The sequence below is a fragment of the Aotus nancymaae genome, unplaced genomic scaffold (assembly GCF_030222135.1).
Source record: "Aotus nancymaae isolate 86718 unplaced genomic scaffold, 86718_ANA_hifiasm-v0.15.2.pri h1tg000006l, whole genome shotgun sequence".
NCBI classification, from domain to species: domain Eukaryota; kingdom Metazoa; phylum Chordata; class Mammalia; order Primates; family Aotidae; genus Aotus; species Aotus nancymaae.
The window spans coordinates 79,914,349-79,941,357 of NW_026988417.1; the positions used below are offsets into that span (position 1 = coordinate 79,914,349).

The 27,009-nt window shown below is 39.7% G+C and overlaps 1 protein-coding gene across 11 annotated transcripts in view; it reads left to right on the forward strand.

Annotated features, from left to right (window-relative positions):
- Nucleotides 1-27,009, forward strand: part of AFF1 (ALF transcription elongation factor 1) — a 201,481-nt gene that overhangs the window by 57,913 nt on the left and 116,559 nt on the right. For 2 of the 11 annotated variants that reach the window (XM_012437716.2, XM_064368993.1), the window contains exon 1: nt 10,371-10,525. The exons of 7 other annotated variants lie outside the window; for them this stretch is intronic. In XM_012437716.2, coding sequence (XP_012293139.1) covers nt 10,509-10,525 — 17 coding nt within the window. In that variant the 5' untranslated portion in view covers nt 10,371-10,508. Of the gene's footprint in view, nt 1-10,370; nt 10,526-10,727; nt 11,125-27,009 lie in introns of those variants that run through there. 2 more of the 11 variants (XM_012437713.2, XM_012437717.3) reach the window with 2 other exon arrangements.

Consider the following 27,009-nt stretch of genomic DNA (forward strand, 5'->3'; position numbering starts at 1 on the left):
CACCACTGCACTTCAGCCTGGGCAAGAGAATGAGACATTTTCTCAAAAAAACAAAACAAAAATTTATGTTGAAACTTAAACCCAATGTGGCTGTATTGAAAGGTGGAGCCTTTAAAAAATGATTGGATCAACAAGGCTCTGCCCTCATGAATGAATTCATTCATTCATAGATTAATGAGTTTATGGGTTACCATGGGAGGAGAACTGGTGGATTTTTTTTGAGAGGGAGTCTCACTCTGTTGCCCAGGCTGTAGTACAGTGGCATCATCTTGGCTCATTGCAACCTCTGCCTCCCAGATTCAAGTGATTCTCCTGCCTCAGCCTCCCAAGTAGCTGGGATTATAGGCGCCTGCCACCACAGCTGGCTAATTTTGTATTTTTAGTTTCTCCATGTTGGCCAGGCTGGTCTTGAACTTCTGACCTCAGGTAATCTATCTGCCTCAGCCTCCCAAAGTATTGGGATTACAGGCATGAGCTACTGTGCCCGGCCTGAACTCGTGGCTTTATAAGAGGAGGAGAGACCTGCAATAGCATGTTTGCATGCTCAGCTCCCTCATTATGTGGTACTGTGTGTCACCTTGGAACTCTAGAGTCCCCATCAGCAAGAAGGCCTTCACCAGGTGTGGCCCCTTAATTGTGGACTTCCCAGCCTCAATAACTGTAAGCAATAAATTCCTTTTTAAAATAAATTACCCGGTTTCTGGTATTCTGTTATAGGCAGCAGGAAACGGACTAAGGCACATGCATTCTAAATATTTAAAAATGCATACTTAAGAGAAAAGAATAGAAAAGGATATGCCATCAAACAGTAGGCATAAGAAGCTGAGTGAGACTGGGCGCAGTGGCTCACGCCTGTAATCCAGCACTTTGGGAGGCTGAGGCTGATGTCAGGAGTTCGAGACCAGCCTGGCCAACATGGTGAAACCCCATCTCTACTAAAAATACAAAAAATTAGCCAGGCATGGTGGCAGGTGCCTGTAATCCCAGGTACTTGGGAGGCTGAGGCAGGAGAATCACTTGAACCTGGGAGGCGGAGGTTGCAGTGAGCTGAGATTGCGCCACTGTACTCCAGCCTGGGCAACAAGAGCGAAACTTCGTCTCGAAACAAACAAAAATGCTGACTGAACAGCTATATTAGTATCAAGAGGGCAGAAGTAGAACCAATGGAGCAGGGCTCTAGGGAAACCAATTTTAGCTTCATGGGAGATAGAACTTTCTAATGCTCATCATTGGCCTGCTGTGGAAAGGGCTGCCTTGTAATGACAACAGATGTCCCTGGAGACATGCAAATAAGCTTGTCTCGCTAGAGAAAGAGCATTCTTGCATGGAGAAGTGGATTAGATGACCCTTATCTCCTTCCTGGAGCTAAGACTTGATTATAGTTGTTTTGTTTATACAATAATTGTGATTCTGTTTTTCTTTTATTACTACAAAAACAGGTGTGTGTCTATTTTATAACATTTAGAAAATTTTAAAGTAACCAGAAGAAAATAAGTCATCTGATTGTTCCATTCAGAGATACCTACTGCTAGCCTTTTGCTACAGAGGCCCAGTCAATCTTTTGAATACACATATTTTATTCAATTTTGGTGAAGTGGGATACTAACAAACATACTGTATTGTACCAGCTTTTTTTTTTCCTTTTAAAAATTATTTTATTTGTACCTGCTTTTTTATTATTAAAAAAAACCCCTAATATGAATGTCTTCCTTGTCATTAAGTATTTTTTGTAAAACAGGAAGGTGAAAGCTTATTGAGTGGAGGGGGTGGTAGTGGTGGTGGGAGGAATTAGAGATCAGTGTTATAAATTCAGAAATAAAGAAAACTATCGAAAGTGAGCTCTTCCCACTCCTATCCCTCTACTTCCACTATCCCAAGAAATCTCTGGGATTTTGGTAGCAATACATGTGGATAACAAGCCAGGAAAAGGATCTCTAGTTAGGATGCTTGGTGATTAGTGCATAAATAAGGGGCCAGGAGGAAAGGAGTGTTATGGAATTGGGGCCATTCACATTAATTTTGGCCTGGTCTGGCCTTGGGCCATTTCTCAGGCTGTCTCTTTCTCTTACGTGTTCCCCTTTCCTTTTGAAGGGCATCACTATTCCTTCACACTACCTGCATACTCTTATTGTGCATGCTCACTGGTCTTTGCTAGTCAACTAATTATTAACGAGGCTGATCTTATTTTAAGGGGTTTATTGCTGATCTTCACAGTTAAAAAACACACGATAAAATATGGAATTTTTTCGTTTTGTGTTAGCCAAGTCCCTCCTGATCTGCTCAGAGGAAGCTCTTTGAATTCTGTCTTCTGCTTTTATTCCCAAGGATGAAACTAACTAAACACTCTTTTCCCCCAGTCTTTTCTAATCCCTTCTTTGGTGAAGGAGATATTGTCTTCTTCCTGTATGGAGAAACCACCCGTTGTAGACCCCAGAAGCAGCTAAGGCTCAATGATAGATATCTCTCAGCATCTGTTGTAACTGCATCCTGATAGAGTGGATCTTATTGTGTGGACACAACAAGAAAATGTTCTATTTTGAACAACCTCTCAAGTGCCTTTTCATGCCCAGGAAAGTGTTTTGGGGCAGCTGGAAAGAATAGTCTTGGAGTTACATAGAGAAGTTTAGGCTGAAGTTACACATTTAGAGAGTTGCTGATGATATGGTACGTGACAGCATTTAGATTGAGAAGAGACAAGTAAGGTTTCTTAGAGCTCTTTCCTGGATCCTGGATGTGTGAGCAGAAAGAATTGTAAAACAAGATTGAGTTGCTCAAAGTCCACAGAGAGCCTTTCATGGGCAGTGGTCACTGGCATCACAAAAGAAGCTGACTTCTCTTGGTGTAAGAAGCTTGACAGTGATGGCAGAAGGAGACTGGGTGGTAGCATTTACGGAGAAGACACCAATGAGTTGGAAGAAATGGTGTGTTCTGGGACTAGGGTAGAGAAAATAGATAATGAGCCTGGAGCATCCTGTAGTAACAGAAAGTAAGCAGTGCTCGAAACATGAAAGGATGGGGCAATGCAAGGGGGCAAGGAGCTAACCTGAAGGGGCTCCCGGTGGCTAAGACTGAAAGTTTGACAACAAAATCAATCATGTAGTGAATTATGACACAAAATTCAAAGTAAATATCCGTGAGACCATACTCATATAAAGAAATGATTGAATGAGTACATAAATGGAGAAGAGGCAAATCTTTCTTAGAGAAGAGTTTCAAATATGTATAGCTATTACCACCCCACAGAAGATAGCGTGTAATTCTCTCCCTCCTTTGAAAGGCAAAACATCAGCCAAAACCAGATAGAGGAACATTCTACAAGATGCCCAGCCCAAACTCCTCAAAACTGTCAGTCAGGAAAAACTGAGAAATAATGCAGTTTTGGGATACCTTGGGTTGCATCTTGGACCAGAAGGATGTCATTGATGGAAAAACTGGTAAAATCAAAATAAAGTCTACAGTTTAGTTTATAGTAATATACCAATGTTGATTTATCAGTTTTGGCAAGTGGTCAATGGTAGTGCAAGATGTTAAACAGTGGGGAAACTGGCTGAGGGTATATATGGGAGTCCTTTGCAATTTTTCTGGAAATCTGAAGTTATTCTAAAGTAAAACATTTATTTAAAAAATTAACTTCGTGTGTTGCAGAGGAAGTGATGGAACTTGAGCTTGTTTGTAGACTGATAATAAGTAATTGGTATAGTGTACGCTAATATCCCTGATGGATCAGGGGTGTTAGGGTAAGGAAGGACATGTTTTATTAACGCACAAATAGGAGGAGATACGGAAAATTGTTGACCAGATCAAGTAAAGAAAAAGACACAGAGTGAAGAGGTAAAGTTGAGGTAAAATTCAACATTTTTGCTTGTATATCTCCTAAAATAATACTGAAAAACTGTAAATCTTTAATTCTTGAACCAAACAGTTGAATTGTATTTACTTTATTAAAGTCTGACTTCTGATGGCCCTATCCATCTCATTTCATAATTCTAATTTGTATATAGTGAGGCATGGGGACCTTGCCACAGCCTTGTTACCTGGATATGTTTAATGAGGATCTGTCCATTAATATTGACTTAACCTCAGGGACTCTCATTCTACAGAGAACTGTTCCTTTGGGCGTGTCAGAGGTGCTTACACCTGGAGCAATGCACCATTTTAAGACTGATTTGCGGTGAATGAGAGGACTGCTTTTCTTTTTCAAGTGGAGAAAAGCAAATGGGAAGTGAGAGCCTGAATCCTGGTTATAAGAAAGAGGACATTGGAAATTAAGGACCTAGAAACAGACTTACTTAAAACCTTCTTTGCCCTTAGGTTGTGAGAATCTCCGGGTAATCCCGGTTTAAAGACAAAGGCAGAGAAGCTGGGAAGTGTGGGATAAGGCTTTGGAATAGGAGGGCTGCTTTGTGTTGAGGTCACAGCTGAAGGGAGAGCCAGTTAATTTCCAGTGGTGCTTATTAGCAGTCCTCCCTGCTGTCTGCCTTCTGGGGAGTGCCTGTTTTTATTCTCCTCCTTTATCTCTTCTCCTTTTTCCTGTGTCAGCTTCATTTGAGATCTTTGGTGGCAACCTTAAGCACCCTTCTCTTGGCAGTGATTTTAGCAGTGCCCTGGTCAAACATCATTCCATTGAAATGAAGTAGCAGTTCTTAGGGGATTTGACTTATGTAACTTTTAGACAAAATTGCTACAAAGAGTAGAATTGTTGAATGACTATTGTGGTACAAATGCATACATTGAATGAGGTACTTTAGAGTTCTGAATAAGGCAGCCTGTTTAAATTTTTTCTTTTCTTTTTTGTTTTCTTCAGAGACAGTTTTTTCTCTGTTGCCCAAACTGGAGTGAAGTGGCTCACCGTAACCTCAAATTCCTGGGCTCAAGTGACCTTCCTGCCTTGGCCTCCTGAGTAGCTGGGACTACAGGTGTTAGCCACCATGCCCAGTTAATTACAATTATTATTATTATTATTATTTTTAGTAGAGATGAGGTCGCGCTACGTTGGCCTGGCTGGTCTTCAACTCCTGGCCTCAAGTGATCTCTCACCTCAGTCTCTCAAAGTGCTAGGGTTACAGGTGTGAGCCACCAGGCCTGGCCAACTCTTAAGTTTTTAAAAAGGCAATGAAATTTTTTTTTTTTTTTTTTTTGAGACAGAGTCTCCCTGTATTGTCCAGGCTGGAGTGCAGTGGTATGATCTTGGCTCACTGCAACCTCTGCCTCCCAGGTTCAAGTGATTCTTCTGCTTCAGCCTCCTGAGTAGCTGGGACCACAGGCACATGTCACCATGCCTGAGATGGGGTTTCACCATGTTGGCCAGGCTGGTTTCAAACTCCTGACCTCAAGTGATCCACCCACCTCAACCTCTCAAAGTGCTGGGATTATAAGAGGCATGAGCCATCGTGCCCAGCTGGGCAATGAAGATTAATGGGTGGTTTTACTCCTTATTTGTAGGGTAAATTGGGTGTATTAGCAGGAGCCAGGTCCAGAGATTCTTAATCTGAAATCTACGGAGCCTCATGTGCTTCCTAAGTGGGTTTCAGGGGAATCATAAACTGCACAGAAGTCAAAGGTTGTACTTCAGTGTCCTCAAATTTCATCAAAAAGTCAAAGAATTCTGTGCCCCTCAAAGGTTAAGAATGCCTTTTCAGTTTCACTACTCATCAAGACGGTGGGTTGGATAAAATGGTGTTTTCAAAACACTTGGAAATAATAATGCCCATGTTTGTATTGCAGTACTTTTTTAGCCACATACAGTATCCAAGTCATAAATCATTTCTCCTGTGCTCAGTAATTTTAGATGTATTACAAATCTAGTATCCCACTTGTTTCAAATTACTTCCATGAATTTACATTGTAAACCATTTTGAGAGCCCAGGAAATTTCAGGCATAATTCTAATCTGGTATTGATTCCATGTATCTTTTGGGGTAAATATTTGCTGTAGTAAATTTTATTTTTTGCCGGGCGTGGTGGTGCTCATGCCTGTAATCCCAGCACTTTTCGAGGTTAAGGTGGGTGGATCATCTGAAGTCAGGAGTTCGAGACCAGCCTGACCAACATGGAGAACACCCCGTCTCTACTAAAAATACAAAATTAACAAGGTGTGGTGGTGCATGCCTGTAATCCCAGCTGCTTGGGAGTCTGAGGCACGAGAATCGTTTGAACCTGGGAGGCAGAGGTTGTTGTGGTGAGCCGAAATTGTGCCATTGCACTCCAGCCTTGGCAACAAGATCGAAACTCTGTCTCAAAAAAAAAAAAAAAAAAAAAATTTCCATTTATTTATTCATTTGAACTAGGCCTTGTCCTGTCATCTAGGCTGGAGTTCAGTGGTGCCCTGGTAGCTCACTGCAGCCTTGAACTCCTGGGCTTAAGCAATCCTCCTGCCTCAGCCTTTCAAGTAGCTAGAACTACATGTTTAGCTAATTTTTAAAGTTTTTTAAAATAGAGACAAGGACTTGCTATGTTGCCCAGGCTGGTGTCAAATTCCTGCCCTCAAGCAATTTTACCTTGGCCTCTCAAAGCACTGGGATTACAGGCATGAGCTACCATGCCTGGCCTATTTCCTCATATTTAAGTGGTGTCAGATCAATTAACATAGTTCAAAAAGTATAATGTTAATATTATCAATGTTATATTTCTAGCCTGTGCTAAATGGACATTTTATGAGTAATTGTTATGAAATTTTTTTTTCAGCAATTAATGGCTGATACCAATTTTTTATAGCATAAAATGATCACAGTTGGTATAGATAAAACAGCAAGAGAAAAATGGGGAAAAACAGCCACCAAAAAATCCTTGAGAGTAGACTTTTGCCTGGTTTCCTTGAAGGCTTACCACTTTACTATTGCGAAAGAAAAGATGTGTACAAAGGTATTTTGTTGTCTGATATAGATTTCTTACAAATGAAAATAAATGCTGGCCCAATTACGGTCCTTAAAGTGATTCAAGGATTATAAATCAATATTGAATCAAAAAGCTCCTAACATTATTTTCTAAATAAGCACAATCTAGGTAAATGGTTTTTAAATATAAGCAGACCACAAGCATCATCTAGAGAATTTATTGAAATGTGTATCCCTGGGACCTCACCCCACAAGGATTCTATTTCAGTAGTTCTGCAACTAGGATCTGGAGTTTGTTTTTAACGTATGCCCCAGGCGGTTTGACCACATTTTGCTAAAACTGATCTAGGTGCTAAGAGGTTACATGGAATAGCTATAATATATAACACCTTTAATTAAAAGAAGACTTGATGAGTGTGGGGAAGTGAGGGAGACATGGAAGTATTAACAAATGATATGGAATAATTTTGTACCTCAATTACCGTGAAACCCAAAGAACTTTTGTATATGTATGTTTTATATATTATTTACTATATTAAAATTTAAAATTAATTTTAATATATTAAAATTAAAATATTATTTAAAAAACCCATTACATATTGACCTAAATAAAATTTTTATAAAACCTATTTTCCAAACTTAAAAAAAATTATTGAGAAAGAATGGCATTATTTTACATTCATGCAAATCTCTTTACTGTCTAGCTTAATAGAAGACAGCTAGATTCTCATAGAGGTTAACCAAAATGCTTGGGACCAGAAGTGTTTTGGATTTCAGATTTTTTTTTTTTTTAATATTTTGCATTATATATTCTTGTTCCAGTAAGCATTTCTTTTGAGCGTCATGTCAGTACTCAAAAAGTTTTGGATTTTTGGAACATTTTGGATTTCAGATATTCAGATTTGGGATGCCCACCCCAACCAGATTGAATCTGATTCTCTATTCAATCTGTTGCAATGTTGTTTTGGTTGAAGTTTATAAAGAAAATCCAACTTCATACAGAAACAGGATATTTTTAATCCCTTCTTTGATATTATACCAAAACTCCTTAAGTGGTAGTTTCTTAAAGGTCAATTACATTGTAGAACCTGAAATGAATTAAAAAAAAAAAATACTAGACCTCTGATACGTTAAAATGAGTTGGTCTGGTTTGCACTTTTTTCAGTGGATCTTCTGTCCACGCATGATTTTGGCTTTTGTTTGTTTTGAGGAGTCTCTCACTCCGTCACCCAGGCTGGAGTACAGTGGCACCAACTGGGCTTACTGCAACTTCCACCTCCCAAGTATCTGGGATCACTGATGTGTGCAACCATGCCCAGCTAATTTTTTGTGTTTCTGGTAGAGATGGGGTCTCTCCATGTTGCCCAGGCTCCAGTATTGAACTAATGAGCTTAAATGATCTGCCTGCCTTGGCCTCCCAAAGTGCTGGGATTACAGGCGTGAGCCACTGCACTGCCTACCCATGCATGATTTTGCTATACCATTGGTCATTTGGAAACTAAGGCAGATCTTCTCAAATCACTTTCATCACTGCCACCCTGATCTCATCAGGAAAGTCTTAAGTACTGGCAAAGCTTGCAATCTTATGTGGCAGATGTAAAAAGTCTTCCAAAATGCTTGAAAGCTTACATTTCATCATTGGCAATAAATACTGTCAATTGTTTTCCTCAAAGAAACAGGCTCAACTTTGTTCATTTTTAATAAAATGTCTGCCAGATACCCAAGTAAGAATAACTACAGTTTGTGAATTGTTCTTTCAAGTAAAAATGGTAGTCCATGAAATAACAGCTAGCTCAGCTTGCAACTCAATTACACACGTGCTTTTCTTCTAGACAGCCATTGTACTTCAGTGTGCAGTGGACTGCTTCATGGGTACTTCCCATTTTGTCACAAAGAACATCAGTAAGACCCATGCTCAAGGGTCAAGATTTAATGAAAGTAATAATTCTGACTGCTTCATTAAAGACATTCATAAAGGAAACTGGCTTTTTTTTTCTTTCAACTACTAATGTGTGGTAGTGAAGAATGCAGTGACTACTAGTTTCATTTGCTGCCAGTGCTTTGATTAGTGCGAAGGCACCAGCAGTTTCCCCATAATTGCTTTTGCACCATCAGTGCAAATGTCAGCATGCTGAAAAGACAAATAACGTCTCTGTATTATTCTAAAAATAGTTCTGACCTCTGAGAAGGTCTTGGGGACTCCCAGGAGTCTAGTAAACACTTTGAGAACCCTTGATAGAGGTGCCGTGGGCCTCCCTCCCACACTCCCACCCTCCTAGCATTGTCGTTTTAGTGCCAGGCATTAACATGTTTGTATTCCATGACGATTTAATAATACAATCTGGACCATCTTTTTATGAGATGGGCAATGTTGTCATAATTCTAGGTAGAAGAATGGGGAGTCCGCGGTGCAGGCAGTTATTCAGCATTCATCTAAGAGTCTTCAGCTCCTCCAGTGTGCGGGTCCCTATGAGATGCTGAAGCACAACCTCCCTCCATCCCTGCTCATCCAAGTATGTTCCTGCTTTCCTTGAGGCACGACTTAAACGCCTTCCGTGGTCTTCTGAGTAGGAAGTAATATCGTTTGTGCTTCGTATAGGTCTTACTATATTGCATGCTCAAGTTTTTTGTTTGCTTCTTGTCAATCCCTTCATTGCATACGACCAAAGATGAGTTACTCTTTTTTCTGCAATCTGCTAGTAGTCCATAAAAGGCAGGGGTTTTGTAAACATTTGTCTCTACGTACGGAAATCAAAACTGAAAGCAAAGTAACACTAAGTGTGCCCGTTTCCTGAGCTCAAGCATTGGAAGGATCAAAAGTAGCGAACGTGGTTTACTGCCCGTCTTGTTCCAGCTCACTGCCGCCTCTTGGGGCCCATATTCAACAAATATTCAAATTGGAGCTGGAGTTCTGAGCGGCCGGGTACTGTGTGTTCCGGCGGTGGGAGTCCGTAGGTTGTTAGAACCTGGCACGAGAGCACTCCGGAGCCCGCAGGCGGGGCTCGGCCGGGGACCCTCGGTGCTGGTCGGCGCCCGGGCCCTGCCCCCTGCCTCCAGCCCCCTGCCCGCCGCCCGACCCCGCCTCCTGCCTCCTGCCCCTTGCCCCCTGCCTCCTGCCTCCCGCTTGTCGCTTGTCGCCTGACTCCGGTTCGGGCCGCCGAGCGCCCTGCCCATTTAAGGAGGCGGGCCGTACCACCGCAACTTTCTTGACAGGGGGTATCCCGGCGAACTCGGACAACTTGAAGGGAGCCAAGAGGCGATTTCTTTTCCCTTCTAACTGTGGCTTGCGTTGTGCCGCTGCTGGGCAGGCGCCGGGCGCCGGCGGTCTTCGAGCGTGGGGGGCTCGTGGGCTTTCCCTACTCGGAAACCGCGCCGGGGGCGCTCGCTCGCTCCAGATTCGGACGCGGCGCTCCCCGGCTCGTCTGAAGTGCCGCTAGCCGCAGAGGCCCCAGTGCCCGGATGTCCATCAGGATTAGCGCGAGCCAATACGGGCCGAGCCCGGGGCTGCGCCGAGGACGCCCGGGGCTCGGTGGCAGGTAGTCCCGTAACATCGGGGCGCCGCGCCGGGACGCGTCCCCGCCCGGCTCCGCCAAATGGTGAGCGGCGGCGCTGGCTGCAGGGCCCGCGGGGTGAATGCGCTCACGGACGGTAGATCCTGGGCTCTATAAGCTGAATTATGGCAGCCCAGTCCAGGTAAGCCGGGCACCGGAGAAACTTTTTAAACGCGTTCGTGGCGAGGGAAGCTGAAGGTTGCGGGCGAGGGCAGGGTGCGGGGAAGGAGACGGGCAGGAAGCAGCTTTGTCATTGCCTTCTCGTCATTCCCGAGGCTGTGGCTCATGACTAAATGTCAGAGAAAAAACAGTTTGGAGAACATACTGGACAATTTCTTCACAGCGGAGAGAGGGTTGGAGTTAAAGTGAAGCTTAAAGTTGGATATTTACCTTCTTCCCCCAGAAATGTTATTTTCCGAACATTAAGTTGATTTCACTTGTCCGCCCTTGCCCAAATTTCCATTTAGGTTCTTTGTGCGCCCACCCCTCGGTTCTCTGGATTTCTTGCTGGTGTCTCGAGGGGAAGTTCACAAATACGATGAATGTAAAACATAGTTCGCCTTGGAGAGGGTGGGTAAGGATTTGCCTGGTGAGTGAAAATTTTACGGCTAGAATGTACGATTCCACATAAAACTGCCCGGCTTACGTGAATCTGCTGAGTAGGCAAAGACCGGGAACGCGCCGGGGTGGTGAAGGGGAGAGAAGATAATGAACTGCAGTTGCTGTCAGAGGAGCGCTATTGTAAGAACCTCAAGCTCTGTCTTTCCATGGTTTGTTACCGGTTTTGTAATGAGCGTTAAAGAAGAGTGATGACAAGGCATTAGTGATTATCATGAGATTCAAACTGTTCTGTGCGATTTTATTTTAGTTGGGACAGCAGTTGGTGCTAAGGGAGACTTAGGAGTTATATATACATTCTCTTTAAACTGTGTTTTACTAGAAAGCAGTTTGGTGTCACATATTTAAAATAAGAGGGCTCTTCAAGCTGGTGTTTGATGTAGGACTGATTTGGGGAGCTCTTGAAAGGCTTAACAAATTTCACGTCTGAAGACTCAGATCATGGAGAGAAATGGATGTTAAATGCTCACGTTTTGGCTGGATAAGACAGTTTTTTTTCCTACGAAGTAGAACTTTCTAGGAAGGAAAGAGCTTTTCTATATAGAGTACCTCCTATGTGCTACTTGCTTTTTGTATTCATCCTCTCAACCTAGTGGTTTATCCTCTGCCTCCATTTTATTGATAGTTTTAAGAAAGTAGTTCTTAATCTGGGGCCAAGTAGTAGGAGAGTTTCGTTGAGAAACACAAGTTGCGCCTCTATTTTTGTTAATCTTTAGCTGAAATTTAGTTGTTGTTTTTTTTTTTTAATAGAAGTATAGATAAAACTATAGTACCAGTCCGTGTGCTGTTACCACGAATAGGAACTATATATCTTTTCATAATCTTATTACAGTTGTCGCAGATATCTTCAAATAATTTTTATGTTTTACACACAGGAAATTAAGGAGCTGCTTTATCTTGCTTAGTTCCGTAGTAAAAACAGTACTATACCATTAATTTGTCTTTTAAATGTTGTAATAGATGTTTATATAATCTGTTCCCTTTCTGTTCTTATGTATTTTATTTAATGTATTTAAAAACATTATTCTGATAGTGCTATTATTCATCAGACTGCTATAGGGATCCATGGCACAAAATCTTAGATTAAGATACCTTGGTCTGTGAAGTTAGTGAATGCTGTGTGACAGAGCTCAGTAATATAGCAGGGATTTGATACAGGTGTGAGAGATTCAGTGCCAGTGCTGTTAAACTAATGATAAAAATAAAATGAGACACAAGCTAAATTGGACACTGCTGTGTGCCAGGCACAGCATTAAGCAGCTTTAATTGGATTAGCTTTTTAACTCTTCTCGGGCACCTAAATAGGTAAGTACTTTTATTATCCACATTTGGTCTGAGGTCCAGCCTGGCTGTTTCTTGCCTGAGGTTACAAAGGTGGAGCAATGCCTGACTCCAGATCTGCTTTGCACACTTCCTCCCTTACGTGCTTCCTCTTTAATGCTGAGGTGAGATGTTAAAGGGAGCTTCCAAGCCTCCGTATAACAGTACAAAGAATGATTCCTGATAAAATGGCTTGTTTGCAATATGTAATAATCTTGAGTTACCAGTATGGTGGTTCAGCTTGCCAGCAATTAAAATAGGAGGATTGTGCTTATTTCTGATCATTTACCTGGCCTTCCGACATGCCCTGGAACTAGGGACAAAGCCACAAGACTGTTAGGTCATTTTCTTAGTCTGTGTGTTGGGAATATATCTCATATGTTATATAAAATGTCCGTTTTCTTTGGTTACACCTGAAATGTGGTCCAAGCTCATTCAGATTTTGTGCTCTATGGGAGAGAAGGTAATCTTTAAGATCTAAAGAGAATATATGGAGAAGATTCAAGGTATTTTTGAATTTCAGGGAAACTAAAGCTGGGTCACATAGCCCTGAGTAGTGCTAAGAGAAACCAAAACATCACGTGTGATGTAAAATCTCAGGTAGTGAAATCTTGACCATGTGCTACACGTTAGTGTTTGTTTGCTCTTGGGACAATTAATTTAGACTGACAGACTCATTGTACTTATAGATTCATAGCTTGGTATTTAACCACAATAATTTCATTGTGTATTATTTAGCTTGATCTATCTATCTATCTTTCTTTTTTGTAGCAGAAGTAGATGAGAACTTATATGAAACTGAATTTTGTAGCAGTGATAGTGAATACAGGAGCCAACACATGGCATTTTTCTGCCATTATTTGGCATTGCTCTGAGGTAATGTCATTCCTGATTTGATATTGATGGGTGACATATGACTAATTTTTTATGCGAATGGATTAGGCAGTGTATTCCTGTCTGTTTCACTCCGTAAGGCAAGATATTGTCTCACACATTTTAGTCTCTCCTACATAAGATAGAAGTACTTTGAATTGAGAGATTATCTAAGTATTTCTTGGCTTGTGAACTTTTATAAATTAAGGCCATATATTCCTCTACCTCATATTAAAACCTAATAGTAGGAAATTTGTTTTGTGGTTGATTTCTTAAAGTTGGAAGATATTTCTTGACTAAAATGTGAATTGCCTAGCTTTTAAAATTTAGATATTTTGGGGGCTGTATTTTAAAAACAATGAGTATTTGGTTTATTGTGTTCCCAGAGTTGTGGAGAAAGGTGGTCACTGAGAAATGCCATGTCAGTTAAAGCAGATCATATGCAGTGTCTGGGCTCTGAGATAAGTGTGTGCTTTCTTTGGAACCTATAAACATAACAGACACATTGAACATACTTCCTTGTGGAAATTGCAACAAACTTGCTTTCTTTAATGTGAAATAGTTGCAGAATATGGCTTTAGTTTCTGGACTCTAATGGAAGGTGCATCCAGACTATTTTTTTTTTTTTTCCAGTGACACAAGAAATGAGCATTTATTTCACTAGGACAACTTCTGCTTCAGACTGTGGGTCAACTGTTCAATTTGGATCCAGGCTAGAGGGGCCCAGCCTGAATCCTGAATTAAAGGCACATCTATGGCATATTTTTCTCATGATGGAAGGCAGAAACTAGCAGGTAGCTAAGAGAAAACATGTGATGTCTTTTTTTTTTTTTAATTGCATTTTAGGTTTTGGGGTACATGTGAAGAACATGGCAAGATCGTTGCATAGGTGCATATGTGGCAGTGTGATTTGCTGCCTTCCTCCCCTTCACCTATATGTGGCATTTCTCCCCATGCTATCTCTCCCCAACTCCCCACCCCCTGCTGTCCCCCCCGACTCACCCCCAACAGACCCCAATGTATAGTGCTCCCCACCCCCGTGTTCATGCGTTCCCATTGTTCAACACCCGTCTATGAGTAAGAACATGCAGTGTTTGATTTTGTGTTCTTGTGTCAGTTTGCTGAGAATGATGGTTTCCAGGTTCATCCATGTCCCTACAAAGGATGTGAACTCATCGTTTTTGATGGCTGCATAATATTCCATGGTGTATATGTGCCACATTTTCCCTGTCCAGTATCATTGATGGGCATTTGGGTTGGTTCAGACTATTCTTTTATAGAAGTATAAAAACTAGCAACAAGTAAACCTAACAGTTTATATACTTTTTTTTCTGCAGGGATTAATGGTGCTTTATACTCAGGAGTGTTGTTGATGGATACAGTAAAAAGGAGGGTTTTGTCTGTTTCCCCTTCTCTGCTAACCCTCTCATTGAAGCAAATCCCTGAATTCCAGAAAGGAAAATATACATACCTTCAACTACCATCAGGGATTAGCCAGTTTAAAAAAAATCACCTGATGCTACCTTGAGAACTCCTGGCCCTTCTCTACCCTGGGGCAGGGCTGTATGTGTGGGAATGGGGGAGTTGTATCTGGTGGCTGAGCATGGAGCTTCTCAAAAGAAAGGATTTATAGATAAACTGCAGAAGGAGGGTAGGTTCAGTCAACTCTCTCAGTTTTTGAATTTGACTAAAATTAGTGTTAACGAAGCTTTGAAAAATCATTAAGAAGCAAAGTCAGATTGTTCTTGAGATTAATATGAAGCTGGTTTTTGGTGGATCTCTTTGACTCTGGGGAGGGAAACTTTTCCGTTGCAGAAAGCAATGCTCTTAAACTGGTATAGAACCAGTTTTGCCCCTCCCTATGCCCCTGCCTCTGGTTTTTGAGCTAGTGATTACCTTGAAGAAAATTCGTGAATGCAAAGCAGCTCTGATAAAAAATGAGCCAATATCAAAGAGACTACCGTGGTTTTGGAAAGTAAAGTTCAAGGAAGAGATTTTGGGAGGGAAATAATTTATGTAGTATTTAGATCCAGTGAATATTCTCATTTTTTCCCCTTGTGACACCATTGTAAACAGTGTCCTTGGCAGAAGAGAAACACAAACAGGTCTCTTAAGTGATTTCTTTCTAGTTCATCCTGAGAGCCCAGTTGAGCTTCCTGACTCACAGTCTAGAACTGCTTCCATGATAAAGACTGAAGGAGCAGTGAGTCATTTTTTAAAGTCAGCAGATTTATGGGCATGTTGTTGTTTGGCAAAATTAATGCGAATGATCTCCTGAGATTTTGCTGGATTCTCTACCATGCCATGAAAAGATATTCCATAGCTGGATTTACACCTTGAAAATGGGGTTTTTACGAGTGCTGCATTTTAAATGTATTCAAGAATAAAAATATGGATGAGAGATAAATCTTTGTCATCTTGATTCTGTCATTTATTTGTTGTGAGCCTCTAAATCTATGTATTACATAATAGCTGTAAAATAAGAGGAATTATAAAGCTGATTTGCTTCACTATTGCTTTGAGATATATATAAACTTAGTTTTCTGTTAGCACACTTCTCCATTTCATTTTTTTTTTGTGTGTATGTGTATATTTTAGTAGAGGCGGGGTTTCACAATGTTGGCCAGGATGGTCTTGAACTCCTGATCTCAGGTTTCTTTTCCAAGATAGGCAAATAAACTTATTCTTCTGTGTGTGAGATATAGTGGAAATACAGCATGCACTTCTAGGACAAAGTTTGTTAGACACTTTTCTTGGCTCAGAAATAGAAACATATAGTGAGGCTGAGTATATCTTTGTTGTGGTTCAGTTACATTTTATTGATAGAGGATGAGTACATAACTTTTACAGGTTAAATGATTACCAGTTGTTTTTACTTAAATGTAAAATTAGGGGAGCTGAAGTAGTATTTTCTCTCTCCTTCAGATGGCTCTCAATTTTATTATGGCTATAACGTGTTCATTTGCTGAAAATAACACAGCAGGTAGAATGCACAATGTCTTGCTCAAGCACAAATGTGTCAGATGAACTTTAGATTTATACTTCAGGATAAAGTAGTATGTACAACTTTTGGTGCTAATGCCCCAGAAAACTAAACGTAAAGATTAACTTTAAAACCATGCAAATGCTGACTTTCTGTGTCTTGGCAGTGATCGGTGTTGAGAATCCCTCCCTTGTGCAAACTTTTTTCTTTTCTTATCTGTCCACGGTGAGTTAAAGCTTAACCTGATGGCCACAGAGCCAACAGATCTGGCATCTTGAAAGTCTTGTTCTCTGTTGAACGTCTGTTTTCTTGTGTTAGTTTATTGGCTTTGTTTTTAATTTAACCAGATTGAACTGCTATCAAGTTCTTAAGGCTATTGCTGAGAGCATTAATTTGGTGACAGATTTAATATACTAAGACAAAATCCCAGGGATAACATCTTGTCTGAAGGAACTCAAGCAGACAAAGGGGAAAATATTTTTATTGACACCTAGATTGTCTCTATTTTGGTATGTTTTCAAAGGGCACGCACTGTTTGACTGCATTCTAAAAAGTACCAAGAATTGTTTTTCCTCCATGGTGGCTTATATGGGTGAGGGCTTGGAAACCTGTAGGCCACATGATCCTTTGTTTTGGTGGGTTGGGGAGGAGTTAAGACTGTGAAGATTTTTTTTTTTTTTTTTTCTTTTTTTTGGTATTGCTTACTGCTGGATTGGCAACTAAATAAAAGTAAAAGGATGTTTTAGGGGTAATATGGTCATGCGAGGTTCAGGGTTCTCGAACTTCATTAGACACAAAAATCACTGTGGGTGTTTGTTAGCATGCAGATTCTGCTCCCCCTCCCCCAGAGATTCTGAGCGGACAAGTTCTGAATAAAGCCCTGCTGTCTGTAAGGCCACAGGCGCAGGTACCACACTTTGTGAAATGGTGTGTGTGTGTATGAGTGAGTGATCATATAAACCATGTTGTATAATGCCATTAAATTTTGATTTAATATGTGCTTATAAATTTCCCTCCTATTGAAACAGACTGGAGGTTGATAGAGAAGGTAGGTATCTACCTCCATAAATTTATCCTTATATTACAAATTATTGGTTGAAATAGCCAGATGCATCTGTGTTTAAAAAAAAAATACCAAGAATCAATGCCCAGTGATTGGTCATGCAGCACCTTCCCAAGAATTCTTTCTTCTCAAGGACCAGGATATTTAATTTACTCTTTTCTGTACCTTGTGGGCTCCCTCCCCAGTTAGAGTTACTGCTAAAGATCTCTCTCTCCTACCACACACACCCCAGTTTATCAGGTGGCAGTTGTTTTTGTTCCCAGGGAAAAGTTAAAATGGCGTGAATTGGTCAGTCATGTCCAAACTTTGTGAAACTGAAATGAAAGTTTGGTTTTTTAATAAAAGCTTTGCCTAGGTGTACTGTTGAACAAATAATGTTCAACAAGACATTTTAAATGGAACTCCTACTGGGAAGTAAATGTTAAAATTATAGCAGATGTCACTTCCTGTAACAAAATTCAGGAAACAGTCTTTGGTATGTGGGTGTTGTAACTTTTCAGTTCTTGGAACTTTCCTTCAGGAAACTGTCCTGTCACAAGAAAAGCAGTCAATAAAATATGAAGCACAACTCAAACTGTGTTATGCAGTGTAATTAAATTTTGATTTGGTGCATATGTTTTTGTGGTCAAGACAGACCCGAGATTATCAGGTGACTTTCATCCCGGATAATGTGTGTCTGGATAACTTGTTAAATTGCCTCTCCCCCACTTCTCCCATTCTGGTTGCTTTAAAAATACAGGTGTATCTGATTTACTCTGGAGTTGAATTTATGGAAAGTGGTATAAAATTAATTAGTTCTCATTGTTTTGTACAAAACTATGAAGCCTGTTTCCTTCTCAGCTTTGCAGAAATTTTGTCTCTCAGTTGACAAACTGTCTACCTTAGACAGGTCTATGTTGGCCTATCTAGTAAGTTGGTAGCTTTGAGCTTTGTTAAAAGTTTGAGTCCACGATATTATGGTTTAAGAAAATTTTTCCTTAAAAGAAAACAGAATGTGTCATTCAGTTAATACGCTGGGTTTTAGTTGTTTTACATTTGCTGAAAGGATATTCATTGGTACAAAGTAAGCTAACACTCTGTCCTTTTATATTTTTTTCAGGTAATTTTGACCTAGCAATTACAGCTATAGGAATTATGTTTTCCTGTTACTCTTTTATAGTCTGTGTCTCCTTCTCCCCTTCAGCCTCCTTTTAGAGGTAGACAATGCTAACTTTCCATTTTAAAATGTTGCGTAAAAATAAACTTTGTACCACAGCGGGAAAATTAGGCAGTAATATTTACTGGCATTAGCGTAGTAATAGGATAAAATGAAATCTAATGTATTACATTAATACAGAATTGAGGTTTTGCTACCTAAAAATATTGGAAAGAATTAATGTTATTCAGATTAGTATTGTCTGCTTGTGACTTGGTTTTAGTAAAATTCAAAGTACCAGTTTAACTTAGTTTTTGTTTTTAAATGGGAGCTATGCCCAGAAGACAAAAAGCCCTAGATTGGCAGTTATAAAAGATTGAATTTAATAATTCTGTCACTGCTGATGATGTGAGCTTTTTATTTGTTCTTACCCTTATGACAGGGAGGGGCCTCCTCTTACAAACACCTTCATTTCTTTCTTATTTTAGCAGTCATGTTTCTTTAAGGATAAAGTAAAAATCATTAGGTTTACTTAATTCTGAGTTTCAGTTTATAGGCTTTATAGAAATTCTTGAGAGTTTATGATAAGCGTAGTATAAAACTTGATTTCTTTGTGAGATCACTCATATTCTGTGTAAGTATTGGTATTATCCATGATCTTAGAGTATTTTAAAGAATGAAGTAGCTGCTTCATTCCTACTTGGTCTTTTGGTAACTTGGTGTAAATGACCTTTTGTGGGGAAAGAGGGAGGAGGGGACTAGTTAGATTGAATGAAAGTAGGTTCCTTGTCTCCCAGATCTTTTATCTCTTTTGTTATATCTCATTTTATGAGTATTTATTCTGATCCCAAGTTTTTTAAAAAGTGATTTTATTGAAGTATATTTTACATGTAAAATTCACTCTTGTCAAGTGACAACTCAGTGATGTTTAGTTACTTTACTGAATGGAGCGACCTGTTTTAGAACATTTTATCCCATACCTTGTAAGATCCCTCCTGCCCTTTTACAGTTAATCCCTGTCCCCAGCCCCATCACCATTAACCTACTTTCTGTCTCTGTAAGTATGCCTTTTCTGGGCATTTCACATAGTGGAATCATAAATGGCATATGATGGCTTCTTGCCTCTGACCCTTTTCACTTGCATATACATATATATTTTAAGTTTACCAGCCTCAGCACATTCTGGCCATACTTCAATAATTTTTTGAGGTTCCTCTGTGGTGTACCACGTATCAGTAGTTCTATCCTTTTATTGATGAATAGTAGTCTCTGAATAGATGTGATGGACAGGTTGTCCCAATTAAAAAAAAATTATTGTTGATAATGTTGCTATGAACATTTACATGCAACACTTTGTGTGGACTTTTTTTTTTTTTTTTTTTTGGTAGCTAAAGGTGGAATTTCTGGGTCCTATGATAGTTTTTGTTTGACTTTTTGAGATAATGTCAAACTTTTTCAAACTATATGCCCAGCTGACCTTTGAACTGATCTAATTTAGTCAGTTTCTTGCAAGTTGTTTAATATCTTCATGGTTATTTGGGCTATGAAAGTAGCAGTTCTGAGGTCTGATCAATTTCACATTTGGTTATTAGAAAATTATATATTGTTTTCAGTTTATATGTGATCTTAAAACACAGCTTATTTTTCCCCCTGTAGATGAGGGGATGTTTAAAGAAAGTCATATTAAGTTTAAAATACCAATGCATGCTGATTATTGTCAAAATAGTAAAGAAAACTCCAACTCCACAACTCATAAACCCCTCAAATAGCAGAATTTAAATATATTATTCGTTAACTAGAAATCCTTTATTTTATAATTGCAAAATGGCCCCAGAAATTGTTATTTCAATGTGTGTTTTAAATAAAAGCATTCAGGCAAAAATGAGCTGTTCTCATTCACTAGAACCTCACGTGCAAAGATAAGTTATCTAAGTGAAGCGTCTGGAAATTATCTTTTAGACTTGGGTCCTGCCTGGGGAAGGTGGTGACTGTGTCCCCTCACTCAGTGATGTGCTCTGGCTTCAGGAAAAGATCTGTTGCACAAACAAAAATGTTTAATGAAATGGTCTGAAAGTTATCTTTAGGGGCATGTGTGATGGTAGTGAAAATCAATCACCTTTTTAGCACTCAGCCTTGTGTTAAAAAAAAAAAGCTGTGGGGGTTTGGTTAGAAGATGTCTTCATTTCTGCCTTTATGAGTCTTTCAAGTGTTCTTTCAACTTGGAGAGCCTCAGTGCATTGTGGCAACTTACTGAAATCCGCTGCTCTGCATTTTAATTTACCAACTTAAGAATTATATCGGTCTCAACAGCTTTATGAGTGTGGCCAGTTCACATGCATTAAGTGTTTTTCATATTATCCATAAATGTATTTAGTACTTCATTGTTCAATAAGAACCAGCCGCTGGCTATGGTGTGTGCAGGGCTCTGAGTTGGTTCAGATAAATACACTATCTCCTTCCCTACCAGGAGCTCATAGTTTGGTGGGTGAGGCAGAAATAAGCAGACAAACTGACAAATAAAACAAGTGCAAACTGTGGTAAACACAATGGCAAAAAACAAATGGGATACCATGACAGAGAATAATGGGTGGGGAATTGGTCTTGGTGTGAGCCTGGAGAACCTCTGAGGAGGGTTTCCTGAGGCAGAGAAAGAGCAAGCCATGACACATGGGAAAAATGTAATTGTCCCTCTAGAATGCACAATTCTAGAGAGACAATTCTAGAATGGAAGTAAGTGGTGATGGTGGTGAGCAGGATGGCTTTTTTTTGAGACAGAATTTCGCTGTGTTGCCAACGCTGGAGTACAGTAGCGCAATCGTGGTTCACTGCAGCTTCCAAGGATGGCATTTTTAAACAGGGTTAAAAATGATAGGAAGTGGCTGGGGATGGTGGCTCACTCCTGTAATCCAAGCACTTTGGAGGCCAAGGCAGGCGGGTTACCTGAGGTCGGGAGTTCAAGACCAGCCTGAACTTTTTTTTAAAAAACCCTGTCTTTAAAAAAAAAAAAAATTAAAAAACAAAAACAAACAAAAAATGATAGGAAGTGACCATCGTGTGGCAGTTTCTTGAAATAAAAATTTGATTGTTTTAGTGGTTTGCAGTTCTACCAAAACTTAGCCCTGTTTTAAATTTATTTTAATAAAGGCAAAGTGAGTACCATAACAACTTAGCTGTGAACTTTAAAATAGAGACTATCATTTCTAAAACTTAGGCTTAATTGGCACATAAATATAAACACATTAAACAAGTATTTAAAGGAAATTTGGGAGGACATTTTTCTTGGTTTGGGAGCCATCAAATAAGGGATGTGGTAGAATTTAGAAAGGTCCCCAGGCTCAGTGAGGTACAGTTCTAAGGAAGTGAAGATTTAGACAGTAAGGAGGGCATTCCACCTGACTATTGAATATAAAGGTTAATTTACAAAACAACTTTTTATACGTGTGAAGGACTGTTATGGGAAGTGGGGAGAAAGATGGCCTCTATCTCTGCCAAAAACACATCTCCGAAGGGATAAATAGCAAAGCCCAGGAGGGAAAACACAGTAGAAGTGGTGTTTTTTTTTTTATGTATTTAGCAATAGGAAATAATCTTCTGCCTTGGATATTTTAGGAAGTAGCAGATGGTTTAAGTACCTGTGATATTATGATTTTATATTGGTTTTCGTCCATGGTTGTCGGCCCATTACTCCCAGCGTCCTTGTTAGTCTTTTACTATAATGGTGGGGCACTTAGGCCTCAGGAAACAGAATCTCGCTCTGTGACCTTCTCTTATCTTCCTTTCACTCGACCAAGGCAGGACTCTAATCTGATTGTGAGACTAAAGACTTTTATTCCAGGGAGGTCCTGCCTCATACTCTGGAGGAAGGAATGCTGCACAGAGAGGCCAAGAAAAATCTGAACTGACAGGCCTTGCTTGATTTAGATCATACCCTTTTTGTCCAGTCACATTTCTACACAGTTGTCAATCTTGGCTATCCTATGAAGTCTCCATAAAAGGCCCGAGAGGACTGGGTCTCCAGAGAACTTCTGGATAGCTGAGCATGTGGAGGTTCTGGAAGAGTGGTGTGCCCAGGGAGGGCATGGTAGTGCCACGCCTCTTCCCCCATGTCTCATCCTGTGCATCTCTTCATCTGTATGCTTTGTAATGTCCTTTAGAATAAACTGGTAAATGTAAGTAGGTGTTTTCTTGAGTTCTGTGAGCTGCTCCAGCAAATTAAGTGAACCCAAAGAGGAGATCGTGGGAACCCCAACTTGAAGCCAGTCTGTCAGAAGTTCTGGAGGTCCAGACCTGTGACTGGTGTCTGAAGGGTGGGGGCAGTTTTGGGGACTGAGCCCTCCACCTGTGGGATCTGACTCCGTCTCCAGGTAGTGGTGTAGATAGTGGGAAACTCTTCCCCCTCCCACATTTGATCTCAGAAGTCTTCTGTGTTGATTGTTGTGGTGTGAGAGTAGAGGAAAAACAGAATTTTTTGAAAACAGCACCTTTTTCTCAAGGCATTCTGTGGCTTCTTGAAAAGACGTGATCACGGCAAACCACTGTAGGAACTGAAAGTGTTTGTCCTTTGTGTATCACAGCTCTATTTGATTACATAAAGTTGCTTCAGAGATCCTGCATTCATTATCATCTCATCTCTCTTGTACCTCTGTTTACAGTTATTTTCAAATGAATGTATTGAATTGTAGACATTTGTGGCATAATGATTTTTTTTTGTTTTAAATATGGAACGCCTCATGAATTTGCGTGTTTTTATGAATGTTTCGTGACTATGTAACAAAGAAGGTATTTGCCTTATTTTCAGAGTCCAGAGGCAAATGTGGGTTTGTATCTTACATTATTTCTGGATTCTTATTTTTGTCTGTTTGATCTGTCATGGACTGAGGGATGAATACAAGTCTCATGAGTACACCACTATGGTTTCTTGCTTTGCAAATGTTGATGCCATGTTTTTGATGCATAGATACTCATAATTGTTAATGTATTTTTAAATTGTCCCCTTTGGCAGTGTTAGTCTTTAATGTATTCTTCCAGAAGGTTTCTTTGAGTATAGGTGATATTTCTTAAAAAGGTGTGTATCTTTCAATATTTTATCCATGTGTATTTTATTTTGGTTTAAGGAGTGAATAAAGGTTTTAGAACCCTTTCCCTCTTCCCCAAGACTCACCATTCTGATCTCTATATTTAAGCACTACCATCAAACTTACAGTACCTTTGTATGCATTTTAATATGTGATTGGGCTGATTGCCCTTCTTTCCCCTTCTGAAGTGCATGCTCAGAATTTTCAAGGCTGTTTTCTCATGGGTTTTCCAGATGAATTTGAGTGTTCTGTCAAACAACTTGGGGCCTTGTAATAGGATGACTTCTTAACAAACTTGTAAAACCCCATCCTGTTTTTCAGAAGTATTAAAGTTTTAAATGGATTACTGTGTTCTTTGTAGATTTTCATGAAATGGAAAAGGCTAAATTAGCATGCCAGGGACTCCTGAGTCACTCGCCAGACACCACTCATTTGTCTTGGAGACATTAGGGAAATCCTGTTCGCCACAGTTTATCCAGAAGTAAAAGTGTACATTCGCTCTTGTCATAAATGAATGTATTATTAATACATCTGTAAGAGTGGAATTGTATTTTTATAGGTGATATACATCTGACTTTAGGCGGAAGTGTTTCACAGTATCATTGCTTCTGTGGATAGTATCGCACTTTCTGGCAGACTTGATTGGGATACTGTCCACAGAAGCAATGGAAACAATAGATGTAATTTAGGCTCTTTAAAATCTTTTTTTTTTTTTTTGTAGTTCAGTAAAAAAAAAGTAATTATAAGTTAATTGTAATTAAAAGAGAAATGTCTTCCTGAATCTAAGCAGTTTGTCTCAACATTTTATTTTTGTTCCCGTTCAGCTTTTTACTTATACGTTCAATATTTTCACATAGTTGACTCATTGTTTTTATGTGTTTGATAAGTGATTGAGTCAACACAGGGAAAAGGGGGTTGGGATTACTTTAGACTATTATGATTTTTGAGATTGTCATTTTGAAGAGGAACAGATAAATCTTTCAGCTCTTTATGCTTAGAAGTGCCATGCTAGGCCTGGCCTGGTGGCTCACGCCTGTAATCTCAACACTTTGGGAGGCCAAGGCAGGCGGATCACCTGAGGTCAGGAGTTTGAGACCAGCCTGGTCAACATGGTAAAACCCCATAGCTACTAAAAATACAAAAAAAATTAGCCAGGTGTGGTCGGGGGGGGCACCTGTAATCCCAGCTACTTGGGAGACTGAGGCAGGAGAGTGGCTTGAACCGGGGAGGTAGAGGTTTCATTGATCCGAGATTGTGCCACTGTACTCCAGCCTGGGCATGACAGAGTGAGACTCCATCTTTAAAAAAAAAAAAAAAAAGTCTCCCTGAATGCTAAAAACACTTTTAAAAGGCAAAAGTAGCCCAGTTAACACTGACGAAAATAAGGTGTTATCTTATACATTGTGCTAGGAGCCAAGGTAGTTTACAGAGATATTAATACACTGGCACTTAGGTTTAGTAGATGTTCCAGTCTGTTCATGATTCTGGTGATGGAAAGTAATACTGAGCACGATACTTAAAAGCTTCACTCATTAATATTTATTTGTAAGACTGTGGTAGATGAAGAAGAACTAGTATAGCCCACAAAATCCAAATAAATCAAGGACCCCTCTAGGATGTTTTCTTCCCATGCATGCGGACACATATTCATGAAGGTTAGCAAAGAACCCAAGCATTATCTCAATAAGTTATGTTAGAATCATATATCCAGGCCAAAATCTTTATGTATTTATTTATTTTATTATTTATTTACTTAATAGAGACGGAGTCCCTCTCTTGCCTAGGCTGGAATGTAGTGGCACGATCATAGCTTACTGCAGCTTCAGACTCCTGGACTCAGGCAATCCTCTTGCCTCACCCTCCTGAGTAGCTGAGACTACAGGCACATGCCACCATACCCAGCTAACTTTTAAATTTTTGTAGAGATGGAGTCTCGCTTTGTTGCCTAGACTGGTCTTGAACTTAAGTAATCCTACCACTTTGGGTTCCCAAAGTGCTGGGATTATAGGTGTGAGCCACTGTGCCCAGCAGGCTGAAATCATTTCATAGCTGTGTTTTTAAATATTATCTTAAAATTAGCTGGGGAAGAATTGTATTTAGTTTTGTTTTTTGGTATCAGTCTCATTTAAAAATTGACAAGGACACGAATGGATTTGTGATTTGTGGTAACTGTCTTTAACTTTGTAAATTTTAACCTAATTTATGTTTAAATTATCAGAAATAGAAAATTCAGATACTTATATTTATTGACTTATAAAAATTGTGCCTAAACTGGAGGACAAAAAGAACCACTTAAATAATTTGAGAGGTAGTTTTCTATTTTAATTCAAAAATGACTTTTTTCACTATATTTTCATAGTTGAACTAGCCAGGATGGGTGGTTATTTCAGTAGGTATTGGAAATTAAAAAAAAAAAAATGTAGATAGTTTCCAGTTTACTGATTTTCTTCCAAAAATATGTTTGGGGCATAGAAAATGTTTTGCTGAAGCAGCAGTGAAAGTCATGTGATAAAGGCTAGGCCCTAGGCTAGAGCCAGAATGTTTCTTAACTTGTGCCAAAATGTCAGACATTTGGAATAATAATGGAAAATGGTGCAATCACTAAAATACAGCATAAAAACCATGCTTAAACAAGAGGGTTTGTTCTATACTTGTGTTAGCTTTTTGTTTTGGAGGTTTTGTGGAGGGAGAAAGAGGAGTGGTGTAAGGGATCTTTAGATTTACTTGGAGGAGACTGGAAAAAATGGATTATTTGGGGTAGGGGAATATCCACTGGTAAAGTTAGGCACTTTGAAGGACAGAGGTTTATGCATAATTTTGATCTATGATAATAGCAGTCTTTTATTAAGCAGTTATTTTTTGAGCATTCGGTTATGTTCTGATCTCTCAGCCAGGAACTTTGCAAAATGGTATCATTTAATCTGCAAGGTGGAGCTTACCACCATTATGCAGATAAACTGAGGCTCATGGAAGTTAACTGACTTGGCCAAGGTCACATAGGTAGCAAGTGACAGCTGATACACAGCTTCAGAACTACTCCAGACTTACCTGTAAATATCTTCTTTACCTTTCATACATATATCCACGTGGCCAGTGCTCCTTGATTTACTAGTGGAACAAAGGAAGGACATAGAAAATGGAATATGAATGGTGTGTCTGTTTATCTCTAAACTGAGCTATAACTGAAACAAAAAACAGGGATGAGAGTAGGGAACATAGTATGTGTAAAATTCCTCTCAGAGTGGAGAAATGTGAGGTCAGTGTTTCCCAGTGTTAGTCTCTGGGAAGTAAATGCCTTCTCTCCAGCTGGGTTCCTGCATGGGGAATTTGGAGAGAGATGATTTGTAATTGTAGGATATTTGTAATTTGGGGAATTCCAGCAATTTTTGGGACAGGGGATGTATGTGGTTGGAACCTTTTTGTATAAAAGGTGTGAAATCCCTTTTACCCTTCATACTCCTTTAGGATCTGCTTCTTTCTCTCTCTCTCTCTCTTTTTTTTTGAAACAGTCTTGCTCTGTCTCCCAGGCTGGAGTGCAATGGCACTCACTCTGTTCACT